This window comes from Peromyscus eremicus, chromosome 4, assembly GCF_949786415.1.
Source record: "Peromyscus eremicus chromosome 4, PerEre_H2_v1, whole genome shotgun sequence".
Taxonomy (NCBI): domain Eukaryota; kingdom Metazoa; phylum Chordata; class Mammalia; order Rodentia; family Cricetidae; genus Peromyscus; species Peromyscus eremicus.
Window position 1 is genome coordinate 44,662,692 of NC_081419.1, and position 19,700 is coordinate 44,682,391.

The 19,700-nt window shown below is 35.9% G+C and overlaps 1 protein-coding gene across 10 annotated transcripts in view; it reads right to left on the reverse strand.

Moving 5' to 3' along the window:
* Positions 1 to 19,700, reverse strand: part of LOC131909187 (sodium channel protein type 1 subunit alpha) — an 87,051-nt gene that overhangs the window by 11,820 nt on the left and 55,531 nt on the right. For 9 of the 10 annotated variants that reach the window (XM_059260598.1, XM_059260594.1, XM_059260596.1 and 6 more), the window contains exons 17-21: positions 15,323 to 15,443; positions 13,570 to 13,724; positions 11,730 to 11,903; positions 9,795 to 9,917; positions 1,680 to 1,961 (exon numbers count right to left, since the gene is read on the reverse strand). In XM_059260598.1, coding sequence (XP_059116581.1) covers positions 1,680 to 1,961; positions 9,795 to 9,917; positions 11,730 to 11,903; positions 13,570 to 13,724; positions 15,323 to 15,443 — 855 coding nt within the window. The remainder of the gene's footprint in view (positions 1 to 1,679; positions 1,962 to 9,794; positions 9,918 to 11,729; positions 11,904 to 13,569; positions 13,725 to 15,322; positions 15,444 to 19,700) is intronic. The other variant, XM_059260600.1, reaches the window with a different exon arrangement.

Here is a 19,700-nt window from a genome sequence, read left to right on the forward strand (position 1 = left end):
GAAGTGAAAGTGTTATAGGAGAAATGCATCTTAGCCAGAAAACAGAAATACTTTTCATATCAAGCAGAGAGATGGGGAATGTGTCAGTGACTTAGGTCAATTATAAAACTTGTCTATCATACACCTCATACAGGAACCAAAAAAAAGTGATTTGAGGAACCATTTCAATGGAATTACTAATCAACACAGAGGCGAGAGGTAATTCTGTGTGGTTTAGTGGAAAAGACTTCAAGCAGAAAGTGTTGAAGAGCTGTGTTCAGGAAGTCTCTTCTTCTTTTCAGAACACTTAACATTTCGAAGGCTCATTTAAAATTCCCAACTTTTCTTTCCTTGGTTTTATGAAGGAGTGATATGTTTTAGATATGCTTATGGGTGGAACAGCACAGGGTTAGAGTGAATGGAAGGGAAATATGGTGATTTCAGTGTAATATTTAGGAAGCCATTCTTGCTTCACTTCCAAAATCATTGTATTGAGCTGTGAACATTCAGAGTAGGCTACAGGTATAGGAGAAAGAGATATTCCAAGAAAACAAAAAGAGACAAATTTATCAAAGGATCGTAGTAAGGACTTCTATGAAAACTGTTGGGAACAGTACAGGCTTGTTTGGTCCCTGGTTGAGTAACAGAAATGTTATCCTAGCAAACAAGTACATTTCTGATCTGAATACCCTAAAGAAGCAATGGGGAAGAAAATAAATAGTGTTTTTTTCAATCTAGATGCCCCTCAACTGAAGAACGAATTAAGAAAATGTGGTACATATACACAATGGAATACTGCTCAGCAGAGAAAAACAATGACATCATGAAATTTGTAGGCAAATGGATGGAACTAGAAAATATCATCCTGACTAGGTAACCCAGACTCAGAAGGACAAACACTTTTTTTTTAAGCTTTCTGCTTAAAAGCAGAAAGTACAGCAATATTTTTTTTTTAGAAGTAACCTGTCCTTTTAAAAATTCATTGTTTTGTTTCAGTTAGAAGTATCACTGGATGAGTATGTTTAAAGAACCACAATCTTTTGAAATTAAAAAAAATATAAACTATTTTTAGGGAACTAATAGGATGTTTAGGGTAAAGCAACTCAGTAATGGTAATGAAAACTCGTATGATATGAAACTAGAGTTGTCTGCCTTTGGATTCTACACACTCACACTCTGTTATTTTCATTTCACTAGGAAAAGATAATCTTCACACCCAAGCATCATTCTCAAACTTCCAGTCCAGACTGGCATTGCTAAGTATCAGTAAATTCCTACATATACGTTACTATCCAGGAGTGTTTGCTAACCGTGTGTGTGTGTGTGTGTGTGTGTGTGTGTGTGTGTGCATGCCACATACTGAGGAAAGGCATTTCATCTGTAGAACAAGCTTTTCAATTTCAGTAGAAAAAAATACCAATGATTTTATTTAGTTAATAGCAAATTTTTTTCATAAGTACAGAAATTTGAGGAAACACGAGAAAAAAATAAGACCTTTGGAAAAAACTGAAATGCCTGACGTCTGTTGACTATGTCTTCTCATGTGAACGTTCCTACTCTTCTGGACTCACAAACTTGTACTAACAAATAATGCTGAAAAAAATATTATAAACTTTTTTCTTAACTAAATAATAGCTGTAATAATCACTTGGTTATTATTCCGAGCAATAAAATTTTCAGAGAAAATAGTGTTCACTTACAACTTGAAGCAAAGAGAGATACCCAAATCCTACATTATCAAAGTTTACTTTCACATTTTTCCACCGGGCAGTTTCATTTCTTTCTATTAGTTTTAGGCAATCAGAATGATTATTCACTTCGGTGATCTCAAACATGTCACCAGTTGTGGTGTTAATACAGTGGTAGAATTTGCCAGCAAACAAATTTACGCCCATGATGCTGAAAATTAGCCAGAATATAAGACAAACCAGAAGGACATTCATGATGGATGGAATTGCTCCTAACAGGGCATTCACAACCACCTAATACACAAACGGAGAGAAAGAAAAGTCAGAATTCTTATTGATTACAAGTGGAAAGACATTCCCCTAGGAATTTTTAATCTTCATTTTTTTCTACCAAGACTACTTATCCTACTTATGTAAGAGCAAAGCAAAACAATCTCAAAATAAAATCCATTCTTTCTTAAATGTTATGCTTAGGAAAATAAATATAGGCAATATGCAAAGAAATGGGGAAAAAGAAGAAATTTAATATAAAAGAAGAGCTAAAGAAAAAGCCAAATCAGAGGAATTTGCTACTGGATGATATCAGATGTGGAGTTTGTTAGAAAAAAAAAGAGAGGTAGGAACTTCTGGGCAGAAGATTAGTTCACTACAAAAAAATAAAAAAAATATGTCGAAGGACAGAACTAAAACATTTGGGCATGAATTGATTTGACCAATACACTTCAGAAATAAATTAAAATTCAGATGTATAAATATAAAAATATTTTCAACACCTAATATATTTTTGGCCTTAATTATCCATGCATTGCTATAACTAATAATAGTTTTTGCATAAGAAGCAAGACAATTTAGCATTATGTATTTCAGTAGATCATCACATCGTTTATTTCAAGCTCCAGTCATGTCAGTGTTTGATTTACTGAGTTTTAATCCGATAAACTTATTTTACATCAGTTTCTTAGAAAAGTAAGAAAAGGAGGGATGGCATACATACTTCTCAATTCTGATGGAATTCTGTAAAGCTAAATTCTTATCTCCCCTTTTTATGAAAAGGTATTTACCTCCCACTCATTCTTAACCAAGGACTACAGATTAAAAATATTTGACACACTGTAGCCCCAGCTTCCTTCTCCACAGCTCTCCCTGGAGTTGCACGTGAGTAGCTAAGAGAGGAGATAAAGGCCGGCCCTATGATGCTCTTCAGGGGCAGATGTGTCTCAGACTTGAGCAAGAAGGACTGAGATTGATTCCAATCATGTGGCAACACCTGCTGCTCTTGTTAATTTGGTACTTCAGAATATCGTCCATTTGCTTTTGATTAGAGTTTAATTTCAGAAAACACGTTTTTTGATTGTCTGATAGTAGGGTAAGAGCCAATTCCTTGTACTTCTGAGCCCTGACTGCACTCTGTAAAAAACAATAACCATCAGAGGCCTCAAAATAGTGTGTTATGTGGGCCAAAGGAAATAATGAAACCAGTAATGACAAAGATGGGAATGAACATGAAAAGGTTAATTCTATTGAGCTGCCCAGGCAGAAGCAGAAGATAGGCTCAGGTGGAGAAACTGTACATAGCAATTATCTCCCCTATAGCCCGCCTGAAAGAGTTAACACATAAACCTTTCTTTATAGATTATTTTTTAAAGTTATCTTCAATTTAATTTTTAAATTATTTATTGAAAAATGATTCTAAAAATAGTTTATGTATTAAGTGTACTCATAACGTTGGATCTTTTTGAATTTGAAATGTGAACACTGAAATTGAGTCATTGTTTCTCTGAGTTTGTCTCAGTCCACACTGAAGTGCTGTGTCTGCTGCAACTTCAGTGTCCGTACTAATGTGTGACCTTCTGCCTTTGACCCCATGGCACTGACCATCGCCACACCAGTCTGTGGCTCTCATACTGCATTCTCAAACCTTTCCAGCGTGGCCATTTGCCCACCTTCCTGATCTCCTTCTTGGCTCTGCCCTCTGTTAGTTTAGAATGACATTATTGTCAGATTTTTCTTTCCCCTTCTTTCAGTGTGGATAGAAGGAATTGATCTACCCCAAGTCCCATTTTAAAATTTATTAATAGTTCTCTAGCCATTAGAAAACGTTTCCCTCTCTTTGACATTTACATCACTCCATAGTCTGTCTGTGTATCTGCTTTCCTTGAAACATTTAAAAACCACATCTGTCTGTCTGTCTGTGTGTCTATGTGTCTTTGTCTGTGTCTGTGCTATAGCACTTGTGTGGAGGTCAGGGGAATACTCACCGGAGTTGGTTCTTTCCCTCCACCATATGGGGTGTGTTCTGGGTTCTGGGGACTGTGCTCAGGTGCCAGTCTTGGCTGCTGAAGGATTTCACTACACTGATACAGTTCCTCTTCTAGGTTCCCTAACTGGCTACATACACTTCAAGCCCCTCTGTGATGATAACTGTGTACTAATGTGTTTGCCTGAGGCTCGATACTCTCTTTCTTTACCACTCCCTTCCCAGTATTTCCCCTTGAAATGACCTCCCTTCTTAGGACTTCAGCTCAAAATAAACACGACTTTTATTGAGTCTAACTCCACTCAAAAGTTCAGCCTCCTTAACAAGATGAGAGTTTTCTCCTTTGAATTCAAGAATCATAACTGTAGTACTGAGGAAACTACAAAGACAATTTAGTATTGGGGTTTCATTTGGAAAATGAGAATAAAGAAATTAAAACAAGTGCGGTTCAGAAAGTGAACCAGAATTTGTTCACCCTGCTTATTTTTTCAAGAATTTCCACCACTTATGACTGCTCTGTGTGAAAGTGATATTACTATATCTTTGGTAGATTATGATACTTTGATGTGTGTATGTCTAATGCATATATGTGTGTTTGCATGTGACAGCATATGTGTGTAGGTGTGCATGCACAGGTGTGAGCACACGTGTGAGGCGTGAACTAGATGTAGGAGTGGGGGAATTCCTTGACTGTTTTCCATCTTATTCATTGAGTCAATTGAACTCAAAGCTTTCTGACAGGGCTGGTCTGGCTAGCTAGCATGCTCTGAAATCTATTCCCATTTTCCTAATTCTGGAATTACAGGTGAGTTGCTATTCCCATCTGGCATTTACATGGCTTCTGGGGATCCAAATTCCAGCCCTCATGCTTCACTGGCCAGGGAGTGAATCACCGAACCATCTCCACAGACAGATACTAATATCTTTTTGAAAATGTAAGGTACATTTACAAATTATTAAGGCTTTGCTTGTCTCGAGTGTGACAGAGAGCTTTCAAAATAGGAAAAGAAAAATAACTGGCTGAAGGAACAAATGAAGTAGAATTTATTGTAGCATGTTTTGAACACAGCTTAATTTTTAGCTTTTATTTCTTGATTATATGAGAAAAATAAGCAAGATTTAAATAAGAAAAATGTTTGCATAACATAATAAATGTGAAAGATATTCTTTGAAACAGGAACTGGTTCTGAATTAAAATTAATGCCCATTAATGGACTTGTGATGATTTGAAATATTGTGTAGGAATGTAGTTGAGAAGAAGATGTACAAATTTGCCACAGATTTGGCCCAGTGAGAAATATTATTTCACAAGGAACTTTGTCTCGGAAAAACAATTGGCATAGCATCAGAGGATTGCCATTCAAAATGCACTTAAAGTTGTGATTTCATTAAAGTACAGAGCAAAAGATCACAAAAGGATTGTTTTTCCCAAGAGTCCCAACCATCCCTTGGTTCTGCAGAGAGGGAGATGTATTAATTCTTCTCAGTCTCTAGGGAGAGTCAGTAATTGGCTCCCATGTGGGGATGTACTGGGAAGGGTTGGTCTAAATAAATTGGAAAGAACAAATTGAGGTTACGAGGTACATAAAAGAAGATGTTTAAGAAAGAAGCATGCTTAATGGGTTGATCGTAGAGATTGCTTCTTCTAACAATTAAAAAAAAATCATCTCCCAATAGAATTTCTCTATTGTAGCACAATCAGTTCTTAGAGTCTATTTCTTGTTCAGGGTCCACATGTCTGATTAAATCAATGAAAAATGAGGAATAGACAAATATGTTACTTGATGCTAGAAATTTCAGTGCATTCAAAAGTATCCTCCAAGTGAAGACATTTTGATTTTTTTCAAGTTAATGGTAATCATGGGTTTTATAGTTTTTCTAAGATATATAGAAAAATTATATGAATAATAATGTAAAAATAGGAAAGCAGAAATCATGAATACTGAATATGAAAAGTAAAAAGTCGTCAAAAAAACTAACACCTAAATCAGTGTTATGAAACTTTATTAATTTGAATATTTCTGATAGGTAAATGTATCAATTATCCAAACAAAATGCTATTTTTCTTCTTCTAAATAATAAAAATTATCTTTCTTATATAAATCTCCTAAATTTTGGGAGGTAATAAAAACGTAGCTTTGTTTTTATTTTGGGGTACACTGTGATATCATCTAAGATGTGGGGAAGTAATTGGGGTGGCTTACAAGAGGTTGGTTTTTGCATTAATACCTTACTGCTCATGATTTTTTTATTCCTGCATGAATTCTCTATTTTATATAGTTCAATGAAGTTGATTTTTCACATTCCTTGGTTTTCTAATTTAAAACACATTTTTTGCATATTCCACTCTTTTACAGGTATCTTGCCTTGCTACCTTTTGCAAGTAACGTATTTTTATGCAGTAAGAATGAGAATGATCACAATAAAGACCCTATGATACCTGGTATGTTGCACCCTAGTCTCTGCTCACACACGTTAATAATCAACTGATGGAATGTAGCTGGCCCTTGGAGGGACCAGAGCAGTGTATCCAAAAGCAAGAGAGAGAGATGCCTCAGTCACTATCATCAGCTTGACAAGTTAGAACGTTTTCATAATCATCCTATGCCAGGGTCCCCCACCCTCACCAATCAAGTAATATCCCCATAAATGGACAATGAACTATACAGCAGCTGAATCATATTTAGTGAAACTTAATAGAGATATGCACTACTGGGGTTATAATCCACAGAAGGTAAGTTCACAGATATATAGATATGTATTTTTCCCCCAAAGAAACTGAAGCTCACTGAAGATAGTGGATTAGGAAGTATATGCTGTATTGTCCCTACTGTGGTGCGATCATACCCTTCCCATTCCCTCCCTCATCCCACTACACATAAGTCACAGTGCAAGGATTAAAGGTAGCAAAAGGGGTAATACAGTACCCATAATAAAGGGCTGAGGGGAGGAACCACCGCTCCACCCCATCCAAGTTGGAGCAAGATTATCCTATATAAAATAGAAATATATAGTTTATTATTAGTTAGAAATCTGATATGACAGAACATTTGGTGTTACTTTTTTTTTCTTTTGTATATGATGCTCACTGTCTGTTTTCCTAGCAATTAAGACTTGAGTTCCTTTGAAAAGATATTTACAATTTCCCAGATTAGGAAACTAAAAATACCAATTTAAATACAAGTTTTATTTGACCCTAGCTATTCACGACATTGGTTCATTCAGTTCAATTTCACAAGTTGAAAAATTTGGACTGGAAATTTGAAATACAATAAGTGTTCAAAAGCTGTCAGCCAAAAATGTGCATAAAACATGCAAAACACAAAGGGCAACGTGATGATAACTCATTTTTTACTATCTAACTCCTTCTCAAGCATTCTGCAGCATGCTTTATTCAGTAGTGTTGCATAAAAGCACATGCTTTGAAAGAGTGACAGAAAACCCAAAGCAAAATGAGTGCCTGGTTCACGCTGTGACCCAGCTATTGGGAATCTATGCTGCCAGGGAGAATAAAATGAGAGTTTCTGAAGATAGTCTAATCTCACTTCCCAGTTACAATCATCATCACATCCAATCTCGCTATCATCCACAGTTACGTTTTTATGAAATAGAGGAATTCATATACTGGAAATACAACAGTAGAATCAATAATTAGGTTATTTTTGACTTTACAATGCCAAACTGGTGCTGAGGAGTTGTCATTGGTGTATGGTGTTCCTGATCTCACTTTTGCGCCAAGAAATCAGAGGCAGACATCAGCTTCTTAGCATCTACACAGAGTATTTGTTTCTATGACTCTGTTTTTATTTTTAAAGCATTATTAATAAATAAAAATAAAGTAACTCCTCTAAACACGAAAAAATAGAAAACAAACCCACTTGTTATGGGAAGTAAATGTTATATATAAAAATAAATGACTACAGATTTATTTTTTATTTTTTGCTTTTCTGAGACAGTGTTTCTCCAAGTAGTTTTGGTGCCTGTCCTGGATCTTGCTCTGTAGACCAGGCTGGTCTCGAACTCACAGACATCCACCTGGCTCTGCCTCCTGAGTGCTGAGATTAAAGGCATGTGCCACACCGCCTGACTGACTACAGATTTAATAATCTTCTAAAAGGTCAAACTTGAAATGTTTTATTATTTTTGATTTTTCAAGACAGGGTTTCTCTGTAGCTTTGGAGCCTGTCCTGGAACTCGCTCTGTAGACTAGGCTGGCCTTGAACTCACATAGATCTACCTGTTTCTACCTCCTGAGTGCTGGCATTAAAGGTGTGTGTCACCACTGCCCAGCTTGAAATGTTTTCTAACAACCACATATAATTAGCATTATTCTGAATTGGGGAGCCTTTTAAATTATGGATTTTAATTCAGCCAACATATTTTTTATATAAAATGTATGAAAACAATGTTTTCCTTGGCAACTGAAATTGCTGTTCTGGAATGACAGTGCTCTTTTCACAGAAAAAAAATTAAATTCTGCATAATCTGGGGAAAGTTTATGATAATTTTTTAATATAAATGTGAATATGAAATCAAAGCTTCTTTGTGCTTGATTGTGTCTAGTGAAGAGAAGTTTCCATATGTGTTAGGGAAATTAAAAATGAATGTTGTTTCTTTTTTTTCATTTTTCAATACAGGATTTCTCTGTGTTGTTTTGGTGCCTATCCTGGATCTCACCCTGTAGACCAGGCTGGTCTAGAGCTCACAGAGATCCGCCTGGCTCTGCCTCACAAGTGCTGGAATTAAAGGCATGAGCCACCGCCACCTGGCTGAGTGTTAAGTTTCTTAAAGTATAGTATAATAAAATTTATAATAGATTTCTATTTATAAGGGAGCACAGTACACAAGCCATCTACATGCTGGCGGAGGGTCCTGCGGTACCACTTGCTTTATAAGCATAAGTGACCCTAAGGGAGTAACAGGACAAGGCTTTCTCTTTCGCTTACATATTTCATCTACTTTGCTTAGGGAACATAAATTTTGGGTCTTAAAAAGAAAAAAAAATCAAATTTGACAGCATATATCTTATATAAATGAATGTTTTATGCTGGAAAATAATCATAATAACAATAAGCCAATAAATGTAAAATTCTAACCTGGGATGAATTATGGAGAAGGGTTTAATGTTTTGCTCAAAAGAGCAATATAAAATTTTGTGTAACTGAGAAACACAATCTAAGTTAAGGTTCACCAGTGAGTCATCTATAGTAATGAATAAAAAAATACATATTCTGCTTCTTTTTCTTTAACTTTATTGTCATAAGATGTGTGGGGATATATATTTAATTAATACCTTACTTATGTATTAAGATTAATTCAGTTACAACTGAGGTGGTATTAGGAGTAATTCAGCCAGTAAATATCTGCCCTTGATTATATACAAATAATGAAAATGTTGGCATTCTAAAGACAAAACATTCGACAACTTTTCATTTTTTCCGCCTTTGTACTCATACACACTGTGATTCACATGACTTTCACTAAGATCCCTTAGGTACAGATGGGTCATCACAAAGGAGAACGACACAAAATTATCTTTAGGCAATTGTTATATAGCTCCATTTAGATCTTTAGTAGAGTATCTGCCTTTCTCTCCCTTTCTATTCGGGATTGTAAGGAAACTCCCAAGATCAATTATGAAAGAAGGTCCTTTTCATTAGCAATGCAGATAAATGATACTGAATCATTTTCAGAGAGGCCTATTTTCTCTTGCATATCACCAAGAAGTAAATATGCAGCAGAGAAAATGACAAAGTAGCAATTTCGCAGAGACTTGCCATTCCTTTTGCATGCATTTATTTCTTGTTAGTTAAACTGAATTCAGTCTAGCTTTGGCAATATATGATGCTCCAGAGTTCTCCTTTTCTTACCCTCATCCCTTCAAATCGTGATAATGCTCTTAGAGGTCTCAGAGCTCTTAGTGTCCTGAGGGATTTGATGGCCCCGAGTTCAGAGTAACCCAGGGCGTTTGCTGTTAAACTGACCAATGAAACCTGTGCAATACAAATAACAACAATGAATAAAAGAAACAGCTTTAATTTGATTTATATATAACAGACAGTTTTTTAAAAATATATAGCTGTTCTGTTATTCTACTCAATGAACATAGCAATAAAATGACTCCCAATGACATATTACTGTATCTTAAGATCCGTGCATGACTCAGCCCTCATCAGAGAAGCTTCTTGCAGCAGGTGGTAATTAACCCAGAGATCCCCAACTGGACAATTGTTGAGTGAGAGGCTTTGGAGTACTCAGCGCTCAGTGGGATGTGCTCATTAGACCCCTCCTCTTAAGGCTCAGGGAGCTATGAGGAAGAGGATGTTGAAAGACTTTTAAGAGCCAGAGGTGGTGAAGGACTCCAAGGAAATAGTGTCTTCCAAACACAACAGAGTGAGACACACTTGAATTCACAGAGACAGTGACAGCATGCACAGGACCAGAAGAAAATTTAAACCAGCCTGAATCCCAGCAAGGAGGAGGGGACAAGAGCAGAAAGCCCCACACCTAATGAAGAAACTATCTGCAACAGATACCTCCTGGGAGAGAAAATAATTTTTCTTCAGTGTAGTGAAACTGGGTACATATCACCCACACTCGAGGATGGTCCTTAGGATCAGAAGTAGCTGATCAAGACAAGATGGACTCAGGGTTGTTGCTATTTGTTTGTGTGCTTATTTTGTTATGGTGTGGTGGTTTTTGTTTTTACTTTTGTTTTCTTCTTTTTTTTCTTTTTTCATTTTTTTTAAATAAAATGAATTTGTGAGGGTCGGGAGGATGGGAGGATCTAGGAGGACTTGGGGGAGAAGAAATATTATAATCAAAATATACTGTATGAAAAACTTCAAAAACAATACAACATAAAAAGGACATGGATGAATATTAAAAGTTAAGAATCTGCAAACCACCCATCCCAACTGTGAGTTATGAAAACATGAGCTGATTTCTAATGATTAATTTCCTTTCAGTATTGTAAAACTGATTGTTCCTTTGAGGCCTCCTTCAATTCACTCACCTCATCTTGACCTCACGTTGTGGCCTTGTTACTTGTTTTAAGTGAATGAAGTATTGATTATTAATAACTAAAATTCTCTATAAGGACATTTGGTATATCAAGGTATATTTCCTCCCTGACATAAAGTAGGCATGTCTTTCTCTATTCTCTGTAACCTTATTGGAATGGAGTTAGAAACCTCTGCATAAAATCTTCCAGTAGATAACAGAGATTTATAAAATTACAGTAGTGCCCACTCTCCCTTCTGTTTATAGACTTTCTTTCCTATTGGGGCACAAAACCAGTGAAAGAATGGGTGGAGAGCCATATTGGAGTCTGTCTGGTTCATAACATGGCAGAATAAATATTGTACTCTTTAAATGTCCTTTTCCATCACTAACCTTATATATTATAAATATATTTTAAATTTATTTTTCTACTAGATCTTATCTCCTTTATTTTTAAGTATTTATGTATTTATTTATTTTGATTTTCACAACAGGTTTCTCTATGTAGCCCTGGCTGTCCTGGAACTTGCTCTGTAGATCAAGCTGGCCTTCAATTTGGATATCTGTCTGCTTTTATCTCCTTAGTGCTGAGATTAAAGGTGTGTGCCAGCTCCCCTAATTTAATCAGTTACTAAATTAATCTAGAACTTCCAAGTCCCATGCTATCATTTGATGAGAGAGTTTAGGGCTGAGCAATCTATCTTGTCATTAGAACACAGTGGCTAGAGTGTCATCATTTTAGAATTAAGATACAAAGGAGACAAACTCCCTCCAACAAAAGGAATGATATGGAAGATACCTACATCAACTATTAAGAAGTCAAGCCAACACCAGGCATTGGTAAAATATGTTTGATAGCCATAGGCCACCCATTTGAGAAGCATCTCCAGGATGAATATGTAAGTGAAGACTTTGTCAGCATATTCAAGCATGGTCTTGATCGTCTTTCGCTGATCAATGTATATATCTTCAAAAGCCTAGGGAGAAAAAGTTATACATTTTAGCTTTCAAACGCTCCAGAATCTTAAAGCTAGATTTTTTTCTGATTATATATGCACATGGTATTTCTTTGGGACAGGAGAGCAGAGCCACAGTGTTAGTGTTGTTTTGTTTTTTATTTTAAATCTGGGTCTTTTCACTTTAAATCAAAGGAAAAAGTATACTTTCCTAGCTACTAAAACCAGAGGGGTCTTCATGACACCACTCTTTCTGAAGTAGAAGCATAATTTCATGGGTCAATTGACTAGGCCAGGAAGTATTTCTCAATGTCATAGTGCATGGGAGTCATTGTGTTTCCTTTCTTTTGTTCCATGCTGTAGGTGTGACTCAGTGGCTAGGGAATTTGTCTAAGGTATGTGAGGCCAGCAGTTTTATTTTCAGCACTGTGAGAGGAAAAAAATTCTATCTCTTTTAATGCTTATGATTTTTTATACTGGAGAGATTAAAGAAATAAAGAATGATTGTTTTTATAAAGCAGAAATGGTTTATCAACATACTGCCCAATTTTATTAAGTAGTTAGCTGCTTCTTTGTTTATTGATTTTGCTGATAATTTAACTTCTTAGCAGAGATAGTGGTAATGTGACATTACTTTTCAGTTAGATCCTAATATGTGTTGTGCTAATATAAACCCCAGCTGGTATTTTACTTCTAATGCATATTTCTTTCAGTGCTGAAAGGATATATATATTTTTTTGTCTAAGGTGATATGTGGAAGAGTCTTATTCCACCCAGATAGTTACAGGAAAATAAATACATGATTTAAAAACTTGTAAGTGTTTGTGTTTTAATCAAGCAAGTGCTTTGTGTTTATTTATTTATTTATATATTTTATCCTTGTATCTATGTATGTGTGTATGCATATATGTATAAATCTATTTATCCATCAATCATCTCTATCTATCTATCTATCTATCTATCTATCTATCTATCTATCTATCTGTCTCTCTATCTCTATCTATCTACCTATTATCTATTAATCCAAACACTTTATGGCTTAAATATTTCCCAATACCTAAAATTCTAGAATGCTATCAATATAATTGTATATTCGTAAAAATTTTCATCTAAGTTTAAATAGATTCTGATAAAGCAAATACCTTCCTGTGAAGAGAATCCAATCTTTAAATAATCACTCAGGCATGCTGCCCACTACTTATTGTCACCAATATTTATTGTTTCCTGAGAAGCCCAAGAATGGTGAGCCCACACGAGAAGAGACAGAGAAGGGGTCCCTACGGGCTTCCTCTGCCGACAAAGAGTTCATCAGAACTCAGAGGATAGATAATCACAACAACAGCACTTCCATGAGCTCCACTGTGCTTATCATGTTCACATTTGGTTCAGCAAAGACAAATTGAATGCTCATTTGTTTACCGTGATCCAGCAGAAGGGCCAAATTTTCCGAGCTGCTTCATAACAAGCAAGCATTGATGAATGATTAGAAATGTATGTGCACAGGTAAAGGCGAACCCAGACACGCAGGATTAGTCATTAAATTTGTGGCTGGGGGGTTTAAAAGATGCAATTATTGAAGACTCATTGGTAATGAAGACAATGGAGTACAAAGGGTTAAAAGTCACCGGTGCCAGATGATATTTCAAAGTAGCTACTGTAGCACTTTGAGTTAATGATGGTCACTCACCAGAGCACCGCTACTCAGGAGAATCATGAACACGATGAAGGTCTCAAACCAGTTGTGCTCCACTATCCGGAAGCAGGTTCTACGCAGGTTCCACCACTGCTTGCCTCTCCCTTCTTCCACGCTAATTTGACAGCACTTGAATCTCCGTACACAGCCTGCAAGCACAAGGTCCCAAAAGAGGTCGAGAAGAGCTCTGCTGCCTCCATCACATGCCATGTCAAGCCCAGGTTCATCCTCCCACTGCCAGTACTATCCCTCATTGGTTGTGATGACACTTTCAGCTTACAGTAAGAAGTGCATATTTATGAGCAGTGGGAAATCAATGGGCCATGAAGCATCTTCAGATCTTGCCTTTTCTTTACACAATGCTGCCCTCAAAGAAGACACTTCGTAAATTACAAATAGTGACAAGTAGTTTGTCTTTTACTGGATGACCGTATTACATCTGTTGTAGCTACTCTAGTAAAGGACTTCAAAATGAAATTGGTCACTGAAAAGTAAACATCTCCCTTAAGAAATGTGTAGAACAGCAATTCAGATTTCATCAACATATGGATATTCTTGTGGTGATCCTGAAAGGGTATGCATGGTTTTCTGGGTAATGAGTTTACTAACAAGTGACTTGCATGGTCCTGCTTGGATGCACCTTTGACTTCCCCCATTGCTTTTATTTTCTGAATCAAACCCATGGACAGTACTAACTACCTTTCTAAACACTGTGGACGAAAATTAAAAGGGAGAGTGGAAGGTACTGCGTATGTTCTTGTGTTTAAACGCTGTTCACAAAGCTTTTAAAGAAAAGAGATAAACACAGGAACACTGCCCCGAGGCAAAAGGGAGACAAAGTGGGGAAAAGAGGTGGGATGTCAGAAGAAAATAGAGAAAAAAAAAGAAAGGAATGAATGGAAGAAGACAAGATTGCAGGACAGAGCTGAGGAACAGAGCACTAAAGGAAAGGGGCAGAAGGTAGAGAAGAATTGCCATGAACACTAAAAAAGAAAGTATTCTTAAGTGAGTTGTCAGATGAATTCTTGTTAGAGCTGGCCAGCAGAGCAAGAAACTTCCTGATGGGTGTACAGAGGCAGTTTTGAGAAAGGTTTAGAGTGAGTATGTGCATCATTTATAGAGGGGGCAAAGAAAGACTAATGACCTTTTAGGCCTATAAGGCAAAAACAACTAATAGAAAATTACAAATACACTAACATTTCCCAAACTCAAATAACAAAGGCACGAAACCATAGTAAACACTAACTACAGGAGACAAGTCTCACACTTGTGCTGGATCACTGTAGGCTGAAGCAGGCCCTGTGCAAGGGATCCAGGGTGCTCTGCATTTCCTCTGCTCACAACATGCATTAAGAATTGTGCTTTCATCTAAAAACCTGACTTTAAATTTGAAATTCTCTTACTTTTCATAGTCAGCAAATTTACCATTCAGATAAATTTTCTTTGTGAGCATTGGACAAATGTTTAAGAAGCAAACTTATTGTAAAAACAATCACTATTTTCTCTGAAAAATGTCAATTAGTCATGAGTTTTGATGAAATGAAAGTATTTTTCTCTAGACTCATAACCTCTGCCATGGTGTGGAAGGAAATAATCAGAGAACAGCACTGGATTTTAAACTCTCGAAACACGTGAAATGGGTCTATTGCCAAGTTTGATTGTGTGTAAGGGACCGGATTTTGGGTGGTCAACAGCTGAGGAGGCTGCACTCTGCAGGTGAGATGCTAGCTGAAGACCTTATCTTTACCTTCAGTGAAGCAGGCTTCGGGCTCAAGGGTTTCCTCGGGTTCCATGACAGGCTGTTCCTCTGCAGGTGCTCCAATGTCCACTGTGCTCCCTTCTGAAGAGCTGCTGCTTTCATTGAGTTTCTGTGCACAAAATGGGCATATAAAACAAGTTGCTTTAATTTAATTTCCTAGTAAGTGGCCTACCAAGATGGGATTATTACCATGGCTTCATTTTTTTTTTACATTTTTTTTGAGGCAAGGTGATCTGAAAATTTATAGTAAAACAGAGATTCAGAAGAAGAAATAGGAAAACCTCCTTGTTATTTCCTTTTCCAGGAATTTCTGTATGCAATCAGATATTGCTATGTTGTATAGGGATGTTACAAGTGACCATTAGCAACACCTCTGTCCTGTGGATTGGAGAATGGGGACAGTGTCATTATTTGTAGTCATGGGGAAAAGAGAGAAAAGGAGAATGAAACTAAGATAATGTCTACCTTAGAAAGAAATAAAATCATTAAACTATTCTGTGTTTAAACCTTTAATATTGTCTTACTTCTGGGCAATTATGACCTGCTGCTTTAACTTATATTTGTAATATACATTGTTAGGTGGATCAGAAGATCAGAATTATTTATTATAAAAACATTCATAATTTTATATTCCATATGCTCTTTGGAGAAAAGGTGCCATACAAAAAGTAAAAAATATATCAATAAACAAATAACCTTGGACTAGTAAATAAGCATGTTCTATTACTGAAAAATATTTTAGAATGTAAAGCATTGTAAAAACAAATCAATAAATGCATGGAAAAGTCAGTTTCCCCCTCAATGAGTAATATTTATGCTAATATGACACGTGAAGCTAATTAGATAAAAAAACATTATTTCCCAGAGTTTGGCAGTAGTAACCAGATGCATGGCTCTCTTTTTAACTTCTCAGGAGACAATGATGGCAAAAACAGCAGGAAATATCAACTTATTCCAAAGATAGGAGCTAGTTCTGGGAATTCTTTGTAAAGATGGCATGCTGGCCTTCAAATTTGGGTAAAAGTAATTAGTACATTTGGTAATTTAGTCAGGTAAGATATATTGAACACCAACAACATGTTAGACACTTAGTGTTTATTGGCAACTAAACCATTCATGGCCCTATTTGATATTTGAAATAAAGTACTATATTTTCCAAACTATAGATTTATGTAGACCCTAAAAGACATCACACTAACTGCCCACTCAACATGTATTTTAAATAATAAGTTTTAAGTGTCATACTAAAACTATTAATGTTTAGAATAGAATTTCATATATATGAAACAGAGGTTTACTTTGTATTTGCTCAAAGGAAGATGGCATCTACATCTGGGTCTATATCCAACTGATTGTCTCCCTTTCTTTTAAATTTCTTGTAAAATAGAAAATTACAGGTCATGGGGATCTGTGTAGATATGAAAGATCAGTCTAGTTCTCAACATTCATTTTGAAGATTACCTCTGACATCATACATAGATTCTTCACTGAAAACTAATTTAACTTTCCAAAAAATATGACATTAGCCTATTTATCACATTCAGCATCTGGAGTCTTCACTGTTCGATGCAGAATGCAACAACAGGTAGATATTTAAACCTACATTTGGGCTGCATTTGCTTCGAATGACCTTATCTTTGATTCTACCATTTCGTCTGACTTAAAAACATACCCAAGGTTAAATCAAGCATTTGCTTCTCTAACAGATGGAGAGAATCATTAGATGGAGGGCTTAAGTTACAATGCCCATCATTCATCAGGACATGGCCTTCTGAAGATCTATTGTCTCATCCTCAACATAATTGGTATTTACCAGTGGCTATAAATAGGTCCAGGCTGAGTTTTGCCACTTCATTAAGTAACTCATGTCATACCAATAACTTTTATTGACATTCTCAGTGTTGTAAGAATTAATACTTATTTTATAAAAAAAATTATGAATACAATAGCATTTCATTATCATCCAGCATTCTTCACTATAAAACAGTATTCAGGTTATGATGCCTTCTCTTCATGTATTGATCAGTGAATTGATTTGAGGAGGTAAGAGTCTTTACTAACATTCATTAATTATTAGAAATCCTATCTCCCCCTATGAATAAATTTATGTGTGGGCAGGGATTCAGATGAAATTTAATTTACATAGCAAATTTATCTTGCTGAACATATAATAGTGATCTGATAGATCTCTAAATATCTTTATCAAGAATCACAGTATCAGATGTAATTCAAATAAAACCCCTTCTTCAGTAGTATCATTTTTTATTGTCAAATGGAATAAAAAGTTGTAAAGCAGTTTGTTCTCAAATAAGGACCTCAGAAATGAGTTATTATCTACATAAAAGTTGCTCCATCAAATTATAAATTGAATGATGCTAACAGGAACATATACTTAAAATGTACTATTACATTTATTTAGTCATTTTGTGTATGCATGTGTGTGTGTATGTGTGAAGGTACATGTGTGTTGTAACACACATGGAATCCAAAAGACAACTTGATGGAGCCGATTTCCTCTTTCTACTTTCTGGGTCCTAGATATTAAGTTCAGATCTTCAGACTTAGTGCCAAGTGCCATTACTCATGGAAGCATCTCACTCCCTTATCACTGCTTTTTCCTTGTATCAATGATGTCATGCTATAATACTGACATTTGCTAGCAAAAGACTGCCAATAGCCAGTTTTACTTCTTTCCAACCATAGCATCCTTTATACAAGGACCACTGTTTGCACTTATTCTGCCTTTAAAAGAAAACAAAGATGATTTATTTGATGGAACTAAGTACTATTTTCCTTGTTCTAAGAAAAAGACTTATCTGAGAATGCCTGGACTGAAAATTGCAAGAACCCAACCCAAGGCATTATTTTAACACATTTTCAAGATGTCATTTTGTGTAGAAGGCAAATAGATACCTGGTATAGAAATATAGAATATAGATATGATAGGATAAAAGGGTAGATTAATGAACCTAATTTTAAAGGGCAACAACTTTTTTAAAATGTTTTACATTAGTATAGATTTTAGTTTATTAATATAAGTTTAAACTTGATTTTGTTATACTGTATACATGTTTATGTAATATACGGTATTAGGTTTATGTAACTCATTTAGATTGTAGTGGATAATTAAAAAATACAGATTAATAATTAGTCTCCTATGATAGTCAAACTTATACTCATGTTAAATTTTCTAGGTACACATAGATATAATTCAATTAGGTAGGTAATCTTCAAACACTTCATAGACCTACAGAATATGGCATTTAAAATGTTTTAAAAATTTAGACTTTCTGGACAGTGAGACATGTCTGTTCCTGGCAGCACAGATTTACTTCAAAGAGAAAGATGAGCATCAAAGACACTCTGTATGGAGTTCATCTTCTTCTTGGCAAAAATAGCCATTTGGGCAAGAAACTGTTCTTGCCTGGACTGCTTGAGAAAAATGTATCAACTGGACATGCAGGACCTATAGGAAGGTAACCACTGAACTTTGCAAGGCAAAATAGTCCTTCAGGCTCCTGCTTTGCAGAGGAAACTGCCAGACATTATAAAGGATACAGAGAGAGGTGACTGAGAGACTCTAGGCCTGTGAGCTGAAGACAGATGCCCCAACTTAACAGAGGAACTGTGGATGACTGTTCAGGCTGCCAGCTGTCTACTCTCGCAAGACTCCCAAAAGTTGCTTGCATCCTTCTCCCATTTCTCAGGTAATATTATATCCTTCTGAGGTCTTTGATGTAGTTGAAGGCTAGATAGTTATAATTTCCTTAGTTATGATAAAAGATAAGTTAGATATAAAACCTTAGACTCACAAATATAGGATAGATAGAAGATATCTTCTTTACTTTTGCCAAATACAAATAGACTAGCTATTATAAATAGACTGATACTGTAACTGTAATTCTTGCTTGATAATTGTTTTGTTATCTGTAATTTTACTTTGTTAAAGTTAAAACCTTCCTTTTTGAAAAAAAAAGAAAGAAAAGGGGAATTGCTGTGGATATGGCTTTGTATGCCATGAATGTGCTGCTCTGATTGACTGATAAATAAAACACTGATTGGCCACTAGGCAGGCAGGAAGTATAGTATAGGCAGGACAGGAGAGAGGAGAATTCTGGGAAGTAGAAGGCTGAGTCAGGAGATGCTGCCAGCCACCACCCCCATGAGAAGCAAAATGTAAATTACCAGTAAGCCACAAGCAACATGGCAACTTAGTGATGAATAGAAATGGGTTAATTTAAAATATAAGAACTAGATAGAAAGAAGCCTGCCACAGCCATACAGTTTATAAGCAATTCTGTGTGTTTACTTGGGTCTGAGCGGCCATGGGCCTGAGTGGGACTGGAGAAATCTCCAACTACAGATA